Genomic DNA, 25,009 nt, shown 5'->3' with positions numbered 1-25,009 from the left:
CATTTTAATAGCTAGTAAAGGCTATGTATTCAGCTGGGGGCTCATATTAGTAGCCTGGGAAGCTCCGTGGGTATTACCCCCTTCCCAGGCTTCAAACATCTGCCCCAGCTGTCTGCTTAACCTCCGCTAGAGACTAAAATTAAGGGGAACCCCACGCCAATTTTTTTAATAATAAATCCTTTATTTTAATACTAAATTACAAGTACAGTAACCAACACTATCACTGTACTTCATATATATGTGACTGACATGTTTCTATCTATCTAATCCATGTGTGAAGCTCTATTCTGTCTGTTATAAATTGTCGGGTACAGATGCTGAATTGCCGGCCGGCTTTTTTAAAGAGACAGTGCATGAAAACACTATTATATTTTTTAATAAATCCTTTACACTAAATGACAAGTACAGTAAGCAACACTGTCACTGTACTTCATATATATGTGACTGACATGTTTCTATCTAATCTATGTGTCATTCTCTATTCTTTCTATTCTAAATTGTCGGGTACAGATGCTGAATTGCCGGCCGGCTTTTTTAAAGAGATGGTGCATGAAAACACTATTATTTTTTTTGATAAATCCTTTACACTAAATGACAAGTACAGTAATCAACACTTTCACTGTACTTCGTATATATGTGGCTGACATGTTTATATCTATCTAATCTATGTGTGAAGCTCTATTCTTTCGGTTCTAAATTGTCGGGTACCGGTGTATGCCGCTGCTGAATTGCCGGCTTTTCATGTTTCACTGTTGGCACTGTTCCCATCGATTTGGGCAATCACTGTAATGCCACAACCACCATGGCTGTGGCATTACAGTGAGGGCCGACAATCCCTGCATGATTGGTGCTCTAAATAGCGCCAGACATGCAGGACACGCTTTTGGTGCACGAACAGTTATCGAACATAACCTCGAACAGCCGAATTTTTTGCAAATCGTTCGGGTTCGTCGAACAACTCGAACACCGCCCAAAACAGCTCGAATTTGAGATTGGCGAACAGTTCTAGTCGAACACCGCTCATCTCTAATTATGATACATTTATATAGCTCCACGTTTGTCTATACAAATTCTCCCTGCTATTTTAGGTAAAGAAATTAGTTTGAAAGGGGTTGTCCACTACTATCTAAAATATGCCAAAGCGTTATGATGAAAAGCAGCTTCTTTGTAATTACCACCCTCTGCCTTTTCTGCCTATGAGCAGCGCTATCACTGGCCGCTCACAGGCAGCACGTGACCCCCCCGCTGATGTCCCGTCTTTTGAGGCGTGACTCAGAACTGGGGTCCTCGCGGGGATAACCCTGCAGCCACGTGGAACGCGGAAGAGAGAAAACCCCGGCTGCAGCCGGCTCTGACATCCGCTGACGTCACAAGTCCCGGCTGCAGCCGGAGTTTTCTCCCAGTGATAGTGCCTCTCACAGGCAGAAAAGTCAGAGGGAGGTAATTACAAAGAAGCTGCTTTTTATCATAAAAACGCTTTGGCATATTTTAAATATTAGTGGACAACCCGTTTAATCTATTTTTCTAAATAAAATAATATTTTAGTTAACTTTTAGCATATATTTCTTCTTTAATCCAGGGAATACCTAATGCTGGGCTGTGAGGTTCTAGTTTATTTGAAGTGGTATGCAATAATTGCGGCATTAGGACATGTGTGCTAATAGAATCTCATCAGTAGTAACTGTTGGCTCCCATGTAGAGGACAGGAGCTAGAGCACCTCCCACCTTCCCTATACATAGAATCTCATCAGTAGTAACTGTCGTCTCCCATATGGAGGACAGGAGCTAGAGAGCCTCCCACCTTCCCTATATAACATAGAATCTCATCAGTAGTAACGGTCATCTCCCATGTAGAGGACAGGAGCTAGAGCACCTCCCAGCTTCCCTATATAACAGAATCTCATCAGTAGTAACGCTGTTCTCCCAGGTAGAGGACAGGAGCTAGAGCACCTCCCACCTTCCCTATATAACAGAATCTCATCAGTAGTAACGGTCGTCTCCCATGTAGAGGACAGGAGCTAGAGCGCCCCCCACCTTCCCTATATAACAGAATCTCATCAGTAGTAACGGTGTTCTCCCAGGTAGAGGACAGGAGCTAGAGCGCCTCCCACCTTCCCTATATAACATAGAATCTCATCAGTAGTAACTGTTGTCTCCCATGTAGAGGACAGGAGCTAGAGCGCCCCCCACCTTCCCTATATAACATAGAATCTCATCAGTAGTAACTGTCGTCTCCCATGTAAAGGACAGGAGCTAGAGCACCCCCCACCTTCCCTATACATAGAATCTTTTCAGTGGCAGCTGCCATCTCCTATCTCAGTAATGGAAAAATCTGACTTCACAGAATTTTACCTGTGAATTTAGAATTTTGAGAATGAATCATCAGTTGTGGTGGAGAACGAAGCAGATTTCCCTGATATAGTACAAAGTTGTTTATTTCTATGTTAAGTGTACTATTGATTCATGAGATAAAAATTAAAGACGGTTATATTCATCGTTGCATTCAGACATTACGTTTTTCTTTTCCATTCTGAGGAAGGGAGAACAGGAATCAATGTCCAGAATAGATCCACTGAATACTAATATAAATGGAAGCAGGGGCCTCACTGATAATTATGAGGACCATCTATCTGGCTTCTGTGTCAGTTTTTAGAACGAGGAAAAAAAAAAAAAAAAAACATCAATGGATTTTCTGTTGTAAAAACTGACTGATGCAGACAGACCCCATTATAATCAATGGGATCCATTGCATTTCTGGACATTAGTTCTGTTTGTCTATTCCTCAAAACGGAACATCTTAACTGCCTTGTGAACATGGCCTAAACTCTGCTGACAGACTCCCTTTAAATTTTCTAAATTATTCCTGGATTTTGCTGACTCAGTATACCGTAGAAATAGCACTGAGCCACGGCATGACGTGCAGTCTTATCACACACATACAGCACCCTTGCAATCCAGATATGCAAATATTAGATCCTAACTTATCTTGTAATCAGACGCTGGAGCAAAGATCAGGCGCTGCTTACATATTTCTAAGTTAGCGTCTATAAACTAATGATCACTCCATAAAGACCAGCTGCACCTGTACAACCAGTATCATCATCATCATCCAGCTTACTAATAGGGTAGTGCTCAGACACAAGATTACGGTTAGTCACTTAGAGAGAACTGATAGCATAACAAAATAATGAAGTCTCTCAGTCACCCTGGTATTTACATTGTAGTGTAATGTCACAGGGTATTACTGCACATTACCAGCAAAACCAGTTGCCTCTTTCTTTTTTACCATTATGTAATGTAGAATTATAACTGGGAAAAAAAAACAAAGATTACAGATAATAGTCCTCCTATCCTGCAGCCTCATCCAGCACATCTTACAGATCACCGTAAGCAAACACAAGGGGCCAGAATTGTATGTAGGAGAATATCCAGTTCAGTCACTTGTGTGGTGAGAATTCAGCACTGGGATCTGATGGACATGGAGTTATAATAATTAACAGTCTGTACTCACGAGCATAACGCATAGTGAAGTCACAGGAAGCACCAGTGCATGGGGGCTAGCTTTTATAGTGTCCATGGCTCACTCTTAGGGAAGAGTCAGACGGCTGTATAAATCGGATAGGGATCGCAATGCTTGAACTGGCCAACTGCTCTCGACCCGAGCGTGACAACTGCATAGAAGTCCGAGCATTGCGTTATGAGCCCCATCTGATTTATACGGCCGTCTGACCCTTCCCTAAAAGGAAGCTGTCATGTTGAAAATTGGCATCTGATCTGCATGCAGGATATAATAGAGAAGGTTGAGGGGATTAGATGGATATACATTTTTTGTGGCAAAATTCAATAAACCATCAGCATTTTATTCACTGAAATGCCTAATTTTTGTTTGCATGAGTCCAGTAGCCAGTCCTATTCTGTAACTAACAGTCTTCTCTGTATGACTGACAGCTAGCTCTGCATGCACAACTGCTGAAAAGAAGCACACAATGGTCTCATATCTATACACACCAGGGATTTCAATGAATAAAATACAAGTTATATGTTCCCACAAACATGTTTGTCAATCTGAGGAGCTTCTCCTTTGCTGTCCACAGATCAGAATGTGACAGGTTCCCTTTAAGTAATCAATATAACCTGAGGTTGTGCTCATCAAGATGATACTTTTCCACATACCCTCTTCAGGTTGCATGGGTCAGGTTAGTTGTAGATGTCCATGTAGTCAATGGATACCTTTTATCTTAAAGACAGCAATATAACACTCTCTGTAGTGATCCCTGTGAGGAAAATATATGTCTGGGTGTAGTTAACATTGATAAAGTCTGTGGTCTACTGGTGGTGCCAGTTCCTATCCAAAAGGCTTTTTAACCCCTTAAGGACCTTGGGTTTTTACGTTTTCGTTTTTTGCCCCCCTTCTTCCCAGAGCCATAGCCTTTTTTTTCTGTCAATATGGCTGTGTGAGGGCTTATTTTTTCCGGGATCAGTTGTACTTTTAAACGCCATCACTGGTTTTACCATATCATGTACCGGAAAACAGGAAAAAAATTCCAAGTGCGGTGAAATAGCAAAAAAAATGCAATTCCACAGTTTTTTGTTTTTTTTCTTACCACGTTCACCGAATGCTAAAACTGACCTGCCATTATTATTCTCCAGGTCATTACAAGTCCGTAGACACCAAACATGTAGAGGTTATTTTTTATTTAAGTGGTGAAAAAAAAGATCCAAAGTTTGCAAAAAAAAAAAAAAGTCGCCATTTTCCGAGACACGTAGAGTCTCCATTTTTTGGGATCTGGGGCTTATGGGGCTAAGTGAGCTTATTTTTTGCGTGCCGAGCTGACATTTTTATTGATACCATTTTGGGGTAGGTCCGATGTTTTGATCGCCCGTTATTGCATTTTAATGCAATGTTGCGATAACAAAAAAAACGCAATTCTGGCGTTTAGAACTTTTTTCTCGTACCGCCGTTTACCAGTCGGATTATTTCTATTTTATATTGATAGATCGGGTGATTCTGAACGCGGCAATACCAAAAATGTGTATGTGGGAATTTTTTTCATCATTTTATTTTGAATGGGGAGAAAGGGGGGGGGGGGGGGATTTAAACTTTTTTTTTTTTTTTTTTTTTTTTTTTTTTAAACACTTTCTGCATGCTTCAATAGTCTCCATAGGAGACTAGAAGCTGCAGTTTCCTGATCGTTTCTACTGCATACAGGAGAAGAACATAGCACAGGAGTATTTCTCCTGCATACAGGCGATGAGCACTTACCACTAGGTGGCACTCATAGCTAGCGAGACATGACAACCACAGGGGTCTGCTGCAGACCCCAGGTTGTCATGCCGACCCATCAGTGACCTGCTATCACGTGGCGGGGTCACCGATGGGCGGGGCTAAGGCCACACTTCCGGCGTGGCTCTGTTAAATGCCGCTGTCAGAGATTGACAGCGACGTTTAACTGGTTAACAGCCGCGGGTGGATCGCGATTCCACCCGCAGCTGTTGCAGGCACATATCAGCTGTAAGAATCAGCCTGCGCTGAACGGGGGGGTAATAGCCTAAAGCATACCAATACGTCATAGGCTATTAAGGGGTTAATAATCAGCACACCATAGGGGTGCCTGTATTAAAACTAACAAATATACCAGGGGAGAAATACTACTGGCTAACACTGCCTCTCCGCCACGGCCAATGTTTACCACCGGCAGAGGTGACATGCCCATCAGTCACTGGGCTCAGCGGTAAATGGCGTGCATCACTGGACTGTGGGGAGGGTGGGCAAGTACCAGATGTTTCTATTTCTAAGCACAAACAGACTGAGTGTGTGCAGAACAATGAAATGGGAAAACCCTTTAAAATTAGTGAGAAGATGAGACACAGAGCTAATTAGATTGTTAGAAAAACCTGTAAATATACCTCTGTTTGCCATCAGTGGATAGAAACAGTCTGGTTTACAACTGCATTCAGTGTGGATAAGCCTCTAACCTAGACAGCCTGGACCCCAAGTAGAAAAGATTAAGATATTGTAGAAATCTGTCAGTGGAATTTGTGCTAATGATGGATTTAGCTGACATCTTAGCACCCACTAGTGCAGGGGTAAGAAATGTCCAGCCCGCAATATCATTTGATTCGGCCTTGAGCAGATTCCCAGTGGGCCTTGAGTGGTTGGCCCTGTTATTTTCCAGCTACCTGTCCTTTAACTTTTCTGTAGAGTGCGCACAATGCAGCTTTCAATACTAAATGTCTGGGGGTGTCCCCTGCGTACGGCAGTCTCCGCGTCCCCCCATGTACGGCAGATCTCCCACTGCTATAAATGTAACGTGAGCAGTGATGGATTTCCCACTGGGAGGAGACCTGCAGTGTAATACACATCTGTGTTCAGAACAATGTACTGCTGAGACGTTCTTTTTAAAACTTACCAACGCAGAGAGTCAACTGTGCTCCAAACTAACCAACACACTTGGAAAAGCAGTTGTGAGTAGCAATATCACCTAACATTACAGACGGACCAAAAAGAAGCAGCTCCAGCCACCACATTAGGGGTGGGGTGATTAAAAGTTTGATGACATAATTTAAGTTGATAACTTTGTTTGGCTGGTGAATGATGGTATAAATATCTAAATGGCCCCTTCACAGGAGAAAAAAAAACAAAAAAAAAGAAGGGTTCCTCATCCCTGCATTAAAGATTTTTTTTTAAATGTAATCTCAAAATTGATGGCCTATTCTTTAGAGAGGCTAGTAATCAGCAATAGGTTGGGGGAGTCAGACTCCTCACTCCCACTCATCTGAAGTTTGCGCCCATTTTGTTTACATTGGCTTTATTCACTTCGATATCACAATACTACTCACCACATTAGTGTACTAGGTTTTATTACAGAACTACAAGGCGAAGAATCCTATGAATGTAAGATGACTCAATGTCAGCGTACACCATGTATTAAAGGCAACTCATGTATATTGTCACTGACAACTTACCAAAGCTACTGTATAATTGAGGATGTAACCAATTAAATAATGTGTAATTAATGTATGAACATTCCTCATAACACAAGAATCTACACAGCGCCAAAACAAAGAACAGACTTGTACTCGAGTGACTAGAAAAACACGTCCATCTGAGGTCCCAACAGCGCAAGAAGCATCACAGGGAGTCTCACCGTCCAAACTGACAATTCAAAACTGACCACTGAACCTTGGAAGTGATAAGGTTTAAAAAATTATATAATATAAGCCGGTCATATCCAGTTTACTATGGAAACTGCCCCCATTGCGGCAGCTGGCTATGTCATACTGCGCACGCGCCTCACATCAGCACAAGGAGGGAGCAGAATTCAAATACGCAAGGGATCCCACCCGCCACGAGCGGACGAGGGGGTCCCACCCGCCACGACCGGACGAGGGGGATCCCACCCCTATGACCGAACGAGCAGGTATGATAAGTGCATAAAATGCTGTAGACTCATGATATTAGCAACAATTTCAATGAAAAAAGTGTGTTAGTGATGCACATTGCATCATTAACAACGCAATAGGGGCCGTGTAGATAGGACATCTGAGCACTATAATATCAGGAGTCCCTGATTCCAGTAATGTGTCACTTACTGGGCTACGTTTTCCTATTACAATACAATCAGCGTCTCATCAACAGATTATCATTACAGGACAAGATGTCATGTGTGTGCTAGTCCAACCACGCCCCAGCACTGATTAACAGCTTTCTGGCACTATACATTGTACACAAAGCTGTGGTATGTGGGGGGTTATACAGGGCTAAGCATTCGAGCTCTGCAGCAGAGAAAACAGTGACCATCACAACTGCTGCACACAGTAAACTGATACTTCGCTGGAATCAGGATCTGTCCCCAGGCAGCACGGTGGTGTAGGGTTTAGCAAAATAAATACTTCATGCTGCTGTCAGATTACACAGTAAAAACCAGCTGACAGAATCCCTTTAACCCCTTGGCAACCCTGGGATTTTCCATTTTTGCATTTTCGTTTTTTGCTCCCCTTGTTCCCAGAGCCATAGCGTTTTTATTTTTTGGTCAATATGGCCATGTGAGGGCTTATTCTTTGCGGGACGAGTTGTACTTTTCAACGCCATTACTAGTTTTATCAAATCGTGCACGGGAAAAAAATTCCAAGTGCGGTGAAATTGCAAAAAAACTGCAATACCACAGATGTTTTTTTTTATTTTTTTACCACATTCACTGAATGCTAAAACTGACCTGCTATTATTCTCCAGGTAATTAAGAGTTCGTAGACACCAAACATGTATAGGTTCTTCTTTATTTAAGTGGTAAAAAAATATTTAAAAAAAAAAAAAAATAGCCCCATTTTCTAAGACCTGTAGCGTCTCCATTTTTCGGGATCTGGGGCCGGGTGAGGGCTTATTTTTGGCGCACCGAGCTGAAGTTTTTATTGATACCATTTTGGGGTAGAGCTGATGTTTTGATCGCCCGTATTTGCATTTTACTGCAATGTTGCGGCGACCAAAAAACGTAATTCTGGCGTTTAGAATTTTTTTTCTCGTTACGCCGTTTACCGATTGGATTAATTCTTTTTTATATTGATAGATCGGGCGATTCTGAATGCAGCGATACCAAATATGTGTATGTAGGTTTTTTATTTTATTTTGAATGGTGCGAAAGAGGGGCGATTTAAACTTTAATATTTTTTTAATTTTTTTTTATATTTTGAAAAACATTTTTTTTCACTTTTTGCTTGCTTCTATATTCTCCATAGGAGACTAGAAGCAGCACTTGTCGGATCGCCTCTGCTACATACAGGTGATCAGCAGATCACCTGTATGTAGCAGAAATGGTCCTGTGCTATGAGCGCCGACCACTAGGTGGCTCTCATAGCTACCAGGTCATGACAACCACTGGAGTCTGCTGCAGACCCAGGGTTGTCATGACCACCCATCGGTGACCCGCGATCACGTGACAGGTCACCCATGGGCAGGGTAAGTGACGCGCTTCCAGCGCGGCGCTGTTAAATGCCGCTGTCAGAGATTGACAGTGGCATTTAACATGTTAACAGCCGCGGGTGGATCGCGATTCCACCCGCGGCTGTTGCGGGTATATGTCAGCTGTAATAATCAGCTGACATGTGCCCAGTTCAATGCGGGCTCAGCGTCGAAGCCCGCGCTGAACAGGGGGTGACAGCCTGGTGCCTACTAATAAGTCACAGGCTGTAAAGGGGTTAATGAATAGGGGCCTTAGACTTGTAAAGCCCCTGTCACACTAAGCGAGATCGCTGCTGAGTCACAAGTTTTGTGACGCAACAGCGACCTCAGCAGCGATCTCATTACGTTTGAAACATAGCAGCGACCAGGCCCCTGCTGTGAGATCGCTGGTCGTGTCGAAATGGCCTGGACCATTTTTTGATCGCTGAGGTCCCGCTGGGTAGCATGCATCGGTGTGTTTGACACCTTACCAACGACCTCGTTGGCGACTCAGAACTGAGACACATAGGCGTGCATTTGCGTTGCATCGTTGTACAGGTCGCTACGGGTCGCCGTATCGTTGCTGAGTCGTTGGGAAGATCTGACTGTTTGACATCTCACCAGTGACCACATAGCGAAGCAGCAACGATCCCTGCCAGGTAGTATCATTGTCGGGATCGCTGTAACATCGCTAAGTGTTACGGTACCTTAAGATCTGGCATATTATAGCTGAACTCAAAATGCTGAGCTTTCAGAAAGGATTAGAGTGTAATTTGGGGATGGATCTGCAAAGTAAGTACACCATCCTCATCATGGTAACGTGATCTATTTCAAGAGGCGTACAGATTATATAGTTAGATTTGGTGATAGACCTTCTTCATGGTGTTTCCTATATCATAAGCTTATAGCATACAGATAAGATATTACCTTCTAAGTGGTTGGTGATCAATTCCAAAATTGAAGGGGTTGCAGCACTACTTTAGCAATGTCCCCCCTATACATCAGTGCTCACAGAATTCAGCACGGTTTTATTGATTTAAAAAGGGCAGAGGGAACTTATTGGCCCCTGGCAGTTTACCCTGTAATAAACACCATTCACTGAAATCTACTACAGCCTGACCTCTATCAGTAAGTTTACTGCCAGCGAGGCAGCATTTAGCACACGGGTTACCTAGGACAATCCAATTAAAGAGCTCAGTAATTCAGAAATTCCCTTTACCCATGTACAACCATGTCACTGGGATAAGACAGCACATTTGATGGGATGGATAAACTTTCACTGTAAAAATGATGATGGTGCAGAGCTTCACATGGGAATCTGCTTAAAGGGAACCTTACAGCTGATACGTGCATTGGGCAGCATTTATCAGGCACTTGCTGTATGATCTCGGTCAGGGATGTCGGACTCTGAAACGCTGCCATGTTTCAGAGAAACATTCTGTAAAAGCCGCCGAGGACCAAGCCGCATTGGAGACTAGTCAGACAGGAGGGTTCCTGGCGGCTTCTCCCCGCCCGCTGCCCTGCATGGACATGTCTCTCCCTACGTGAGATCATACAGCCAGTGCCCGATACATGCTGCATATATCAGCCGTCACTTCACTTTTAAGGAGAAACTGCACTGTCACCATACTTTTTGAGGACGGTATGGTGTGAAAAGAATCACGGACAAGTCTGATTTTGATTGAATTTATGACTCAAACTCACTCATACAAGTCTATGGGTCCATAAAAAGCATGGACAGCACCAGGTGGGCACCAGAGTAAAGTCTGAGTGCGGTCTGTTTTTAACATTGCAATGGGTAGGAGAAGATTTGCAGTTTTTACATTTTATTTTTTTTGCATATGAGAAAATCACTGATAAAGCTGATGGTAAAAATTGACACACTGATGGAAACTGATCTATGAAAAAACAGGAGTGAAAGGGGTGGTCCGAAGGGGTTTAGAATGAAATTTAGGCCACGGTCCCACTATCAGTATTCGCAGGGCAGTGGAGTCGGTAAGTCAAACCTACGACTCCTCAATTTCTATGACACCGACTCCATAACTCCGACTCCCTCATACATTGGTCATGTTTAACCCCAAGGGTGGTTTCAGCATTAATGACGGGGCCAATTTTTACAATTCTGACCACTGTCACTTTATGAGGTAATTACTCTGGAACGCTTCAACGTATTCCCCTGATTCTGAGATTGTTTTTTCATGACATATTGTACTTTATGACAGTGGTAAAATTTCTTCGCTATCACTTGCGTTTATTTGTGGAAAAAAAAAATGGAAATTTGGCAAAAATTTCACAATTTTCAAACTTTGAACTTTTATGCCCTTAAATCAGAGAGATCTGTCACAAAATAGTTACTAAACAACATTTCCCACATGTCTACTTTACATCAGCACAAGTTTGGAACCAACATTTTTTTTTGTTAGGAAGTTATAAGGGTTAAAAGTTGACCAGCGATTTCTCATTTTTCCAACAAAATTTTTTTTTTTTTTTTTTGGGACCACATCACATTTGAAGTGACTTTGAGGGGCCTTTATGGCAGAAAATACCCGAAAGTGACACTATTCTAAAAACTGCACCCCTCAAGGTGCTCAAAACCACATTCAAGAAGTTTATTAACCCTTCACGTGCTTCACAGGAATTTTTGGAATGTGGAAGAAAAAAAAAATGAACATTAACTATTTTCACAAAAATGTTACTTTAGACCCAATTTTTTTATTTTCATAAGGGTAACAGGAAAAAATGGACCCCAAATATGGCAGAAAACTACTGTTTGGGTGCACAGCAGGGTTTGGAAGGGAAGGAGCGCCATTTGACTTTTTGAATGTAAAATTTGCTTGAATAATTAGCGGACTCCATGTCGCGTTTGGAGAGCTCCTGATGCGCCTAAACAGTGGAAGCCCCTCACAAGTGACCCCATTTTGGAAACTAGACCCCCCAGGGAACTTATCTAGATGTGTGGTGAGCACCTTGAACCCCCAGGTGCTTCACAGAAGTTTATAACATGGAGCCGTGAAAAAACATTCAAACTTTTTCCACAAAAATGATGTTTTAGCCCAAATTTTTTTATTTTCTCAACGGTAAGGCTATGTGCCCACGATGCAGAAATGCTCCGGATTTTTCCTGAGCGTTTCTGCATCTCCCTGGCAGAAAAAAACAACACATGCGGAATGTACATGCGGATTATACATGCGTTTTCCTGCCAGAGACATGTGGATGTGAAGCGTTCTTCACATGCATTTCCGCATGCGGGTTGTGAAGCGCTTTCCAAGCGATTTTAGCATCACTTGGAAAGTGCTTGTCAACTACGTCACACTATATAAATCCATGCAACCGGCATGGATTTATATACTGTGACCCGAGAGAATGTCAAAATAAAAAAATAAATCTATACTTACCTTCTGATGGCCTGCGCTGTCTTTCTTCACTCCGTCCTCCCTTGCCGGCTGATCGCGGTACACTGAAGGACCTGCCGTCACATGACTACGCCGTCAGCGCAGGTCCTTCAGTCCACCACGATTTGCCGGCAAGGGAGGACAAGCACACCGGGGGCCATCAGAAGGTAAATATAATATTTTTTATTTTATTCTTTTTTTCACAGGTTCTATGGTACCCGGGTCCGGAGGAGAGTCTCCTCCAGACCTGGGTACCATCCGCACATTGAAACGCATGAAATGCGCATCTACACATGCAGTGATGCGGAATCCATGATTTCCAATGCAAGTCAATGGCGGCGAAAACGCAGCACTTCCGCAAAATAATTGCTAGTGCTGTTTTTTACCGCAATGATAATCCGCAGCGGAAATTTCCACAGCATGAGCACAGCACATGCGGATTATCATTGGGGACCATGGCAGGCCTTCTACCATGCGTTTTTTAAGCGTTTCTGCCGCTGCAGAAATGCTTAAAAAACGCATCGTGGGCACACAGCCTAAGAGGAGAAAATGGACCCCAAAAAATTTTGCGCAATTTCTCCTGAGCACACCAATACCCCATATGCAGAGAAAATAGTGTTTGGGCGCAAGGCAGAGCTCAGAAGGGAAGGAGCACTGTGTGACTTTTTGAACGCAAAATTGGCTGGAATCGAGAGCAGATGCCATGTCGCGTTTGGAGAGCCCCTGATGTGCCTAAATAGTGGGAACCCCCCACAATTGACTCCATTTTGGAAACTAGACCCCTGAAGGATTTTATCAAGGGGTATAGTGAACATTTTGAACTCAGAGGTACGACACAGAATTTGATAACATTAGGTCATCATAATGAATAAGTTGTCATTAGTCTTGAGTGCAAGTGATCACTACTTGAGTTTGCATCGGGTGCTCAAGTCCCCACCCCGCATGTTTCACGATTAGACACCCAAAAAAAATACATGCGGGGATTGCTCATGCATGGCAGGCGATCCCTGCGAGTTTTTTTTGGCCACAAAACATATGGGGTGGAGACTCGAGCACCCGCGATATTCAGTGCATACCCGAGCACCCGATGCAAACTCAAGTAATGAGAACGTGCGCTGATCACTGGTCGCCATATCGTCATCTTTTTTTTTCTTTCTCCGTCTTTTCTCTCCGTGTATTTACTTTCCACTGTGGAAAATCTTCTAAACAAAAGCTGCTGCAGATTTAGTCACAGACATGGTGCCGGTTTCCCCAGATTTTACCCATAGCAATGCTACAATCTGCTGTGAAGCCCTGCAGCATGGACGCACTTGCCGTGGGCTCGAACACTCGGTGTGGATCAGCGTGCCACCTGCAGCGCTCCAGAAGCCATGGTCACTAGCCCGGACACCACAGAACAGCACAGTACTCACCATTTCTATGATTTTTGTTTTCCTTCCAGTTTTCTTCTTCACTGTGAATATGTATTGTGCCAGCACCACTCCGGCCACCAGAGCACACATGCTGGCACTGGCCACTGCCCCTACTTTGGCTACAGAAGCCCTGTCCATGGCTAGCACAGGTACACTGTATAACCAGTCACGTGCTCCAGATAGGGCCCGTCAGCACCACGTGGTATTGCAGGTGATAGGACTAGTGAGCGGTGATACAGTCACTGAGCACAGAGCGCCACACAAGCCCATGCTCGGGCCGGCAGCTGCCGGGTGTCTGGCTACACGCCTGTGCCGCGCTGTCCGCCCCCTCCCCTCTATCTGGCCGGCAAACGCGCGTCTACTGACAGCTCCTGCTCTTCCGCTTCCGTTTTCCATGCGCTCCAGCGCTCCTTCTACTAACCCCGCCCACTCTATGTAACTGCAGCTTCCTATAGGCTGAATGTCGTGACGTCAGAACGCCCCTGACCTCTATAGAGAAAGTGTAGAACGAAACCAAAGGGCTTAGAATTTCCGCCTGTTACTCAGGTAACGGAAGCGAAGAGGACGCTGCGAGGAGGAGGAAGGAGGTGGAAGGAGGAGGAGGAGGACTATAATATGGGTTATCGGCCATAACCGGCACATTTATAGCATGGCGGATTATGTGCCATAACTAATAAATTGATATTATGGCAGATTATGTGCTCGATTTGCCAGTCAGATTTTTCTTTGAATAACAAAATCATATTTAGAAAGTGTTTCCAGCTCTGTCTCCGCTTATAATGCGACATCGCTGGACGTCATCAGATACAGCGCCACGAGCTAAGTGCTGTACAATACATGGTGGTGCGGAGTGACACCTCGAGTCCCCGCGGCCGCATGTTTCGCGGATGTTGGACGGCAATCCCCGCATGATTTGTAGGTGTCTAAACATGCGGCCGCGGGGACCCCAACATGTCACTCCAGCACCCGCGACACCCGAGCACCCTCCAGTAACCAGCCCTTGCGCTCATCACTGCTGCTGGCCTCTGGTATCCACAGCACTTCTTGGAAATCGCCATAGGTGCACACTGGGCAAATCTTTATCTTTGCTATTTTTCCTTCTATTCTGTTTTCTAAACCTAATAAAGATGACCTATTCTATCATGAGAAGTTATGCAATCTTCTAATATAGTTTGTGTTTCCATGGGTTTTAAGACCTCTGCTTGCTGTCGTACAGTTTCCGTAGCTAGGGGTTCAGCTCAGGGGTGCAAAACGTCTGAGGGAGCCCTGGTTACGAGTATGGAGGCACACCCTAATTGTGGGTGTAGTGGAATTTCAGCAGGTGATCAGGCTGAAAATACATCTCTATACGAAGGCCAGAACTGATATTACCGCCATACAGTGACCATATAGTGGCAGATACCAATACTACAGACCATACAAGTGATTACAGTATAGTCATATAAAAAAGTTAGAAAAAAACTAAGCGACAACAGAACCCTGGATAAACGTAGAAAAAAATCTTTTTATTAAATACACATATAATAAAGTTACATAATACCATAGAGCTTAAAGGCACAAAGTGCCACATGTGTGAATAAAAGAAAGGAAAAAGACACCAAGAGTCCCCTCAATAACCCCATATAGTTAATAATTAAAGATGTATAGTACTAACATCAAAAATTCATATATCAAAAAGTATCATCAAAAAAGGGGGCAATTCCCAAGTACCTGATTAATAATGACAAGTACCGATGATATGTCCAAGGGGAAACCAGTGAGAGGGGGAGGACGGGGGGGGGGGATCAGTGTCACCCCTACGCGCGTTTCGGCAGGCCTTCGTCAGAGACGAAAGACGAACGTGAATTCCTTCAAACAAGTATCTTTAGGAAAGCCACGGCCACCAATTGCCTACTACATGCCTCCTCGGCACACCCAAAGTACATGATTCGCTCAGTACCTATGGGTCAGTTTCTCAGATTACGCAGAATTTGTTCTGATAATCGGGAATTCATTAAACAATCTAATGACCTTAAGATACGGTTTCTCGAGAGAGGCTATAGTGGACGTTCTGTCAAAAGGGCGTTCAATCGGGCACTACGTTCCAAACGATCGGATTTACTTTACGATTATAGAACCAATATCAATAAGCAGAATCATGTGAGATTTATCACACAATATCATTCTCAGTTTGCTCGTATGCGTTCTTGCCTTACTAAGGCTTGGCCCATTCTCCAAACTGATCCTATCATTTCTAGATTTATACCCCCTTCTCCCAACATTACTATCAGGAGGTCAAAAAATCTTCGGGATTTTTTGGTCCGTAGCCATTATCAACCCACTCGGGGGAAGTCATTCATTGACGGGTCTGGTCCTGTGCCTGGATGCGGGCCGTGTGGCCGCTGCATTGCCTGTTCCAACATTGAACATGCCACTCAATTTTTCAATTCATCTCATACCAAGACATATGACATACGTAAATTCATTAATTGTATGTCGAGATATGTGATTTATTTTGCCACCTGCCCTTGTGGCCTTATTTATGTGGGACTCACTTCCCACCAACTCAAAATTCGAGTTCGTGAGCATGTTCTGGGCATTCAGTCTGCGGCAGGCCACGCGGATGTTTCCACGCTCAGGACCATTCCCCGTCATTTTAAACTACATCATAATTGTGATAGTTCTGGGTTGAGAGTTCGGGGTATAGATCTACTTCCCTCCACTGCTCGTGGCGGTAAAATGAGCCAACGTTTGGCCCAATTGGAGGCCCGTTGGATATGGCTATTAGACACGGTCCATCTGAAGGGCTTGAACGAATCTCTTAGCTTTGTTCCCTTCATATGATTGTTTCCCGGTTGTGGCTATCTCCCCGCAAATACATTTGTGTCGCAATTTTTGTGTTATGTGTCTCTAATTTGTTTCACGTTTTTATTCATTTTTTAGATTTTTATTCATCTACTTACGTGGTCAACTCACTATGGTCTTCATTCTAGCCTCTTCTTCCGGTGCATGTTTTCTAATTGCTGCTTCTATGGTCATGTCCCCCTCGATGGACTCATCTCTCTGCGATTATTGCATGTTGTCCCTAAAAATGTTTTCTATGTGGCTATCTATTTTTTATGCTATCCTATTAGGATTTTTGTATATCATGGCCATGTTGTTTTCATTATTCAATTTATATTACTGTTGTTATGCAAATCAACCTTTTGTAATTTTGTAGGCTATTTGGTCCAAATTTTATGCTAATCTTGTCTGGTTCATGACATCTTTATATCGGCTTTTGATATTTTATACCTATGTAATTGCTATAATATCTATGAATGTCCGATTATAATACTTTACTAGGTTTATTAATTGAGTGACATGTATTGGCTATTATATATTGGTGGCCCTCTTTTGGGCTTATTACCTTGTCCTTTACTATATTTGCATATTTATTGCTATGTTGCCTGGTCATCTATATAGTCTCATATTTCTAAGTATCTATTAGCTTTTGCCTATTCACATTGACCTTGCTTAGTACATTTAGGTTTCAATTGCTGCTTATGAAGTGTAGGCTCTGCTATTTAGCATTCCTATAGGGTTACCTATATCTTTCTGGGTTGCCTGGCGACCACGAACGCTTCCGCGTCATGCTGGCGACGCGTGCCGCGGCTCTCTGCATCTCTATGTGAGGACCTGCGTGCCGGTCAGCTGACCGTCACGTGGGCGTCACATGATGCGGACGCCGCGGCTCGCCCCGCCTACTATGACGCGAGAAGCGTCATTAAGGTCCTTAGGCATACACATACGTCCCAGCAGCTGTGCACCATCTGACAATCATTAGACTGGCTATTTAAGAGGCCTCAGTGTTGTTTCCCCTAAGCCCCCTGACGAAGGCCTGCTGAAACGCGCGTAGGGGTGACACCGATTTTTCCCCCCCGTCCTCCCCCTCTCACTGGTTTCCCCTTGGACATATCATCGGTACTTGTCATTATTAATCAGGTACTTGGGAATTGCCCCCTTTTTTGATGATGATACTTTTTGATATATGAATTTTTGATGTTAGTACTATACATCTTTAATTATTAACTATATGGGGTTATTGAGGGGACTCTTGGTGTCTTTTTCCTTTCTTTTATTCACACATGTGGCACTTTGTGCCTTTAAGCTCTATGGTATTATGTAACTTTATTATATGTGTATTTAATAAAAAGATTTTTTTCTATGTTTATCCAGGGTTCTGTTGTCGCTTAGTTTTTTTCTAACTTTTTTATGTTCTATTGCGATGCCCTAGTTAGTTCCACTCATATGTCTGCATACTAGCATTTTGAGATTGACACTATAATGCGGGCGTTTCTGTGGTATATCTTTTCAGTATAGTCATATAGTAGATGACTTATAGCTGATGTTCTTTCTGATGGAGTCGTCCATTTTTTCCCATCTTTTCCTTCTGGCCCAGACCGACATGACAACTTTTCCATCTAGGACTCATCTACAGTGATTACAACAAAGACACATTTGACTTCTTATATTTCCAGCCCCGTCCCCATTTATTCCCAACCTGCACAAACACCTCATCCTGCCTTATGTTGGTCTGGCTCAGAAGTGTCGCTCTTAAGTGTCTAACAGAAATATGCCAGATTTATAACCCCTTGGTATGCATGCTTCAGGCTGTGTGCCCATGATGCGTTTTTTAAGCGTTTCCACAGCGGCAAAAACACTGCAGAAACACTTAAAAAACGCTTGGTAGAAGGCCTGCCATGTTCCCCAATGATAATCTGCATGTGCTGTGCACATGTTGCGGAAATCTCCGCTGCGGATTATCATTGCGGAAAAAACGCAGCACTACCAATTTTTGCGGAAGTGCTGTGTTTTCGCTGCCATTGACTTGCATTAGAACGTGTGCATTCCGCTTCACTAGATAAGGACTTGCGGAATGCACGCGTTCTAATGTGCGGATGGTACCCAGGTCTAGAGGACAGGAGACTCTCCTCCGGACCCGGGTACCATAGAAAACTGTGAAAAAAAGAATAAAATAAAAAATAAAGATTATATTTACCTTCTGGTGGCCCCCGGTCTCCTTGTCTTCACTTGCCGGCAGCTAGCGATGGACTGAAGGACCTGCGCTGACGTCATAGTCATGTGACGGGTCACGCGACGCTGACGTCGGTAGGTCCTTCAGTGTACCGCTGCCGGCAAGGGAGAACGGAGGGAATCAAGACACCGGGGGCCATCAGAGGGTTAGTATATATTTATTTTTTTATTTTTAACCATTCTTTTCGGTCACAGTATATAAATCCATGCCGTTTGCATGGATTTATATAGTGTGACCAAGTTGACAAGCACTTTCCAAGTGATGCTAAAATAGCTTGGAAAGCGCATGTCAACCTGCATGCGGAAATGCAAGTGAAGAACGCTTCATATCCGCTTCTCCCTGGCAGGAAAACGCATGTACAATCCGCATGTACAATCCGCATGTGTTTTCTTCTGCCAGGGAGATGCAGAAACGCTCAGGAAAAAATCCTGAGCATTTCTGCATCGTGGGCACATAGCCTAAATGTCATCACCACTCTTCACCTGGCAATATATTTACTTCATCCACAGGTATATTGGATCCCATCTGCAAAATCACCCTGCATATTTCCTGACTGCCTTTCCATATTGTATCTGTGTCCTGACCTGCTTCTTAACCTCAGATCTCTCCTATCAAAACATAAAACACGCCAGACACTCTCCTTCTCCCACCTGCTCTCCCTCTCTCTGCTTCTCCTCACTGCTGGCAACATATCTCCAAATCCTGGACCCCCACAGCTTACACCTTCCACCAATTCCACCAATTCCCCCTCCTATCGCTTCCAACCAAATGTAAACTACCGCAACCTCTCCTACTTAAAATTCGTGCCCTTGACGCCCACCCACTGCTCCTCCTCTCTCTGGAGCACTCTGGAACGCCCACTCTGTCTGCATCAAGCTCCATGTTATTTAAGACCTCTTTACCTTTCCTAATCTCTCATTCCTGGGGTTCACAGAGATAAGGTTCACACCCTCCGACACTGCCTCCCTTTCTGCGCTGTGTTACGGTGGCCTCCACACAGACTCCTCATCCTGGTAACAGACATGGTGGAGGAGTGGGTCTTCTCCTTTCCATCAACTGCACCTTTAGCCCTATCCCACCTTCACCCTCCCTTATTCTCCCTTCTTTTGAAGTGCACTCTGTGTGCATCTACTCTCCCTCTAACCTCCAATCCTGGTATGCGTGGCACCCCTCATCCTCTATTCCTGATATGTGTGGCCCCCTCATCCCTCAATCCTGGTATATATGGCCTCGTCATCCCCCAATCCTAGTATGCATAGCCTTCTCATCCCTCAATCCTGGTATGTGTGGCCCCCTCATCCCCAAATCCTGGTATGCATGGCCCAATCACTGCACACATAAAACAAATAAGCACTTATACTCACCTTCCTTCCTCACCTCTGCTCCAGCGCTGTGTCCTGTCTGCCAGCAGCTAATGTCGGCATCTGAGCAGCGCGCGCTCTCAGACACTGATGTGAGCTGCCGGCATATTCACTCCTCTCCACGCCGGGATTATGGGCGTGGAGAAGAATGAATATGCATTCTCTTTAGTAGCGGGCACTGTCAACAGGAGCCACGGCTCAGCGCTCCTCCATGCCTGCTGCTAAAGAGAATAGATATTCATTCTTCTCCACGCCCATGGGAGTGGAGAAGAGGGAATATTCATTTCTTTTTAGCAGTGGACGCACGTGGTGGCTACTGCGTGTGCCCGCTCCTCCACCGCCGCAACCTTCCCTCCCCCCGTAAATACAAAACTCACCTATCCTCCTTGTTTCCCCACTGCTTCGGGGCCCCCTGGCTCACAGGTCCCCCCCCCCCCGGGCTCACGGGCCCCATAGCAATGGCGTGGCTTGACGCCATTGGCGGTACGCCACTGCCCTCACCTCTGTTAAACAGACCTACTTTACAACCCTCATATCTTCCTTATTCTACAACCCCAAACAGTCATTCAACACTTTTAACTCTCTCCTCCACCATCCACTGCCCCCTCTGACCTCCCTCATCTCTGCTGAGGAGTTTGCCACATACTTCAAAAACAAGATTAACCAAACAAGGCAAGTCTTTACTGCCCGACCACCGGAACCCCTTTGTTTTCCAGACCATTGCCCTTATAACCTCCCTTTCCAACATCACTGAAGGAAACCTTACTCGTCTTCTTTCCAAATCATGCCTCACCACTTGTGCACTCGACCCCATCCTACCTCCTCCCCAACCTTACCCCCACACTCATCCCATCCCTAACCCATCTCTTCAGCCTATCACTAACTTCTGGTACCTTCCGCTCTGCCTTCAAACATGCCACAATCATGCCCATCCTCAAAAAGCCATCCCTCGACCCAACCGCCTTGCCCGATACCCCCCCCCGCAAGCTACCGCTCCATATTGCTACTCCCATTTGCCTCCAAAGTCCTTGAGCAACACGTTCACGCTGAACTTTCCTCTCACTTCTCATCTAATGCTCTCTTCGACAACCAACAATCTGGCTTCTGCCCCCACCATTCCACCGAAACTGACCTTACCAAAATTACTATTGACTTACTTACAACCAAAGCTAGCAGACAATTCTCTATACTCCTCTTTCTTGACCTGTCCTCTGCCTTCAATATAGTTGACCACTGCCTCCTACTACAGATCCTCTCTTCCTTTGGCGTCAAAAACCTTGCCCTATCCTGGATCTCCTCATACTTTTCCAACCACACATTTAGCGTCTCTCACTCCCACACTACCTCCTCATCCCACTCTTTCTCGGTTGGAGGCCATTAAGGCTCTGTCCTAGGAGCCCTACTCTTCTCAATCTATTCTCTTGGCAGGGACAGCTCATAAAACCCCATGGCTTCCAGTACTATCTGTAAGCTGATGACACCCAGATCTACCTCTCTGGCCCAGACGTCACCTCTCTGCTGTCCAAAATCCCAGCATGTCTATCAGCCATATCCTCTTTCTTCTCCTCTCGCTTCCTCAAGCTCAATGTGGACAAATCTGAACTCATCATTTTTCTCCCATCTCGTGTTTTTCACCACCTGATCTTTCGATCACAATAAATGACATCACGCTTTCCCCGGTACTGGCAATCTGCTGCCTCGGAGTAACCCTTGACTTTGCCCTGTCCTTCAAACCCTACATCCAAGCTCTCGTTGCCTCCAGCTCAAAAATATTTCCAGAATCCGTCCTTTCCTCAATCTACTAAACTGCTTGTGAATGCCCTCATCATCTCCCACCTCGACTACTGCAACATTCTCCTGTGTGGCCTACCTGCTAACATTCTCGCACCTCTCCAGTCCATCCTTAACTTTGCTGTGCGACTAATTAATCTCTTGCCTCGCTACTCCTCTGCTACCCCCCTTTGCAAATCCCTTCACTGGCTCCCAATTGCCCAGTGTATCCAGTTCAACTAACACTGACCTACAAAGCCATAAATAACCTTTCTCCTCCTTACATCTCTGAACTAATCTCCCAATATATTCCCCTACGTAATCTCAGATCCTCCCAAGACTTCCTTGTCTCCTCCACACTTATTCGTTCCTCACCCAATGGTCCCCAAGACTTCTCCCCAATATCCTCCATCCTCTGGAATTCTGTGCCTCAACACGCCCGATTAGCCTCCACATTTGGATCCTTCAGACAGAACCTGAAAACCTATCTTTTCAAACAAGCTTACAGCCTGCCATGACCTTGCTGCCACCTCAACAACACCGGAGCTACTGCAATCCCCCAACCTACTGTCTCCTTCCCCACCATCCTGTAGAATGTAAGCACGCAAGGGCAGGGTCCTCTTCCCTCTGTAGCAGTCTATCATTGTTAGTTTATTTACTGTAAGTGATACCTGTATTTGGTATGTAACCCCTTATCATGTACAGCACCATGGAATCAATGGCGCTATATAAATAAATAATAATAATAATAATAAAATGTTGCCCTATTACTGCACCTGCTGTGTGGTACAATAACATTGCTCTTCTCAATGCCCACAACTGTGCCCCTTACAAAGTAAAATGCCTTTTTTGTGCCCTCTAGATGGTAAAATTGCCCCTTAGAAAATATTATTTCCCTGTGTAAGTACCCTAGAAACTAGTGGCCACATTTTGCTCCTAGAAAGTAAAAATGCCCCCTGTGTGCCCCTTTGACTGTCATAATACCCTGAGTGCCCCCATAACAATAATGCTTCTCAAGTGTCCACTTAACATTTAATAATGCCCCTGAGTCCCACCATCTACAGTAATAATGTCCCTTGAGTTCCCCATGTACAGCTCCTCAATACACAGTATAATGGGCTAACAGCTCCCCTATACAGCGTATGATTCCCCCTCCAGCTCCCCTATACACAGTACGATGTGCTTACAGCTCACCCTATGCACAGTATGATGGGCTCACAGCTCCCCTATACACAGTATGATGGGCTCACAGCTCCCCTATACACAGTATGATGGGCTCACAGCTCCCCTATACACAGTATGATGGGCTCACAGCAACCCTATACACTGTATCATGGGCTCAGAGCTCCCCTATACACAGTATGATGAGCTCACAGCTCCGCTATACACAGTATGATGAGCTCACAGCTCCCCTATACAAAATATAATGGGCCACAGCTCCCTTATACACAGTATAATGTGCACACAACTCCCCTATACACAGTATAATGCCCCATAGCTCCCCTGTACACAGTATTATGGGTCAAGAGGCCCCTAATACACAGTATGGTGGGCCCACAGCTCTCCTATACACAGTATGGTGGGTCCAAAGCTCCCCTATACACATTATGCTGAGCACACAGCTCCCCTATACACCGTATGCTGGGCACACAGTTCTCCTATACACAGGATGGTGGGCCAACAATAGTCTGCACTGTCAAATAGGCCCACAGCTCCCCTATACACAGTATGATGGGCCCACAGCTCCCTTATACACAGTATAATGCCCTCACAGCTCCACTATACACAGTATAATGCACCACAGCTACTCTATACATAGTATGTTGGGTCCACAGCTCTCCTATACACAGTATGGTGGAACCACAGCTCCCCTATACACAGTATGGTGGGCCCACAGCTCCCCTATTCACAGTATCATGGGCCCACAGCTCCCCTATACACAGTATGGTGGGCCCACAGCTCCCCCATACAAAGTATAGTGGGCCCACAGCTCCCCTATACACAGTATGGTGGGCCCACAGCTCCCCTATACACAGTATGGTGGGCCCACAGCTCCCCTATACACAGTATGGTGGGCCCACAGCTCCCCTATACACAGTATGGTGGGCCCACCGCTCCCCTATACACAGTATGCTGGATCCACAGTTCCCCTATACACAGGATTGTGGGCCCACAGAAGTCATTGCACTAAAATGGGCCCACAGCTCCCATATACATAGTAATATATAATAGTATGTTGCTGCAATGTTTTCTCCATATGCAATAGATTTGATTCCAGATCTAATTGCTAACCTGGAACACATGTGCTTGCAAGGGGGAGTTGCCTTAGTAGTAATGATGTTTCTAACATGTAACATGTTTCTAACATGTTACAATAGATCATGACTAAGACTGGTGCAGTCGAAACACGTCGATCTTAATTTTGGACACTTAGTGGTTGCTGATTTCCATTGGACTTGTCGTGACGGCAGCAGATGTCAGAGCCGGCAGCAGCCGGGGGTCACGTGATGCCTGTGAGCGGCCAGTGATAGCGCCGCTCACAGGCAGAAAAGGCAGAGGGAGGTAATTACAAAGAAGCTGCTTTGCATCATTAAAACACTTTGGTATATCTTAAAAAGTAGTGGACAACACCTTTAAGAATATTCCTGTAGGTGAATTCATGCGAATGAAAAGAAACTGTTCCTCCAGAGATATCTATGACTTTGAACTGAATATTGCTAAAAACAGATTAAAACAGAGAGGCTAAAGCAATTGGATCTTACATAGAGCTGAAACCAATGTGGAAAATACAAAGAGATGATTTACTATTTAAAAAAAACTCTTCCCAAAAATGTCTAGTGTATAACAAAAGAAATTCATATAAATCTATCACTTTTACCACACAATATAGCCCAGAATATAAAAAAATTATGAACATTATTAAAAAGTTTCCACCTATGCTGAATCAAGATCAGAAACTAGCTGATATTTTGCGCAGTTCTGAACTAAGATTTGTTGCTAAAAAGGAAAAAGGCTCCGACCTTGTGCAATATGTTATCCCCCAGTTATTTTCAAGAAAAAAACAGTTCATAAACCCACTTGGT

The 25,009-nt window shown here is 44.5% G+C and overlaps 1 protein-coding gene across 1 annotated transcript in view; it reads right to left on the bottom strand.

Annotated features, from left to right (window-relative positions):
* Positions 1–14,183, bottom strand: part of NT5C3A (5'-nucleotidase, cytosolic IIIA) — a 62,177-nt gene extending 47,994 nt beyond the window's left edge. Inside the window, exon 1 of the mRNA XM_073678274.1 lies at positions 13,740–14,183. Within this exon, the coding sequence (XP_073534375.1) occupies positions 13,740–13,877 (138 nt within the window). The 5' untranslated portion in view covers positions 13,878–14,183. The remainder of the gene's footprint in view (positions 1–13,739) is intronic.
* Between the last annotated feature and the right edge of the window lie 10,826 nt (positions 14,184–25,009).

This window comes from Phyllobates terribilis, unplaced genomic scaffold (genome assembly GCF_046119375.1).
Source record: "Phyllobates terribilis strain yellow unplaced genomic scaffold, ASM4611937v1 Scaffold_4__5_contigs__length_816908805, whole genome shotgun sequence".
NCBI lineage: Eukaryota > Metazoa > Chordata > Amphibia > Anura > Dendrobatidae > Phyllobates > Phyllobates terribilis.
This window is presented reverse-complemented; position numbering and strand designations above follow the sequence as displayed.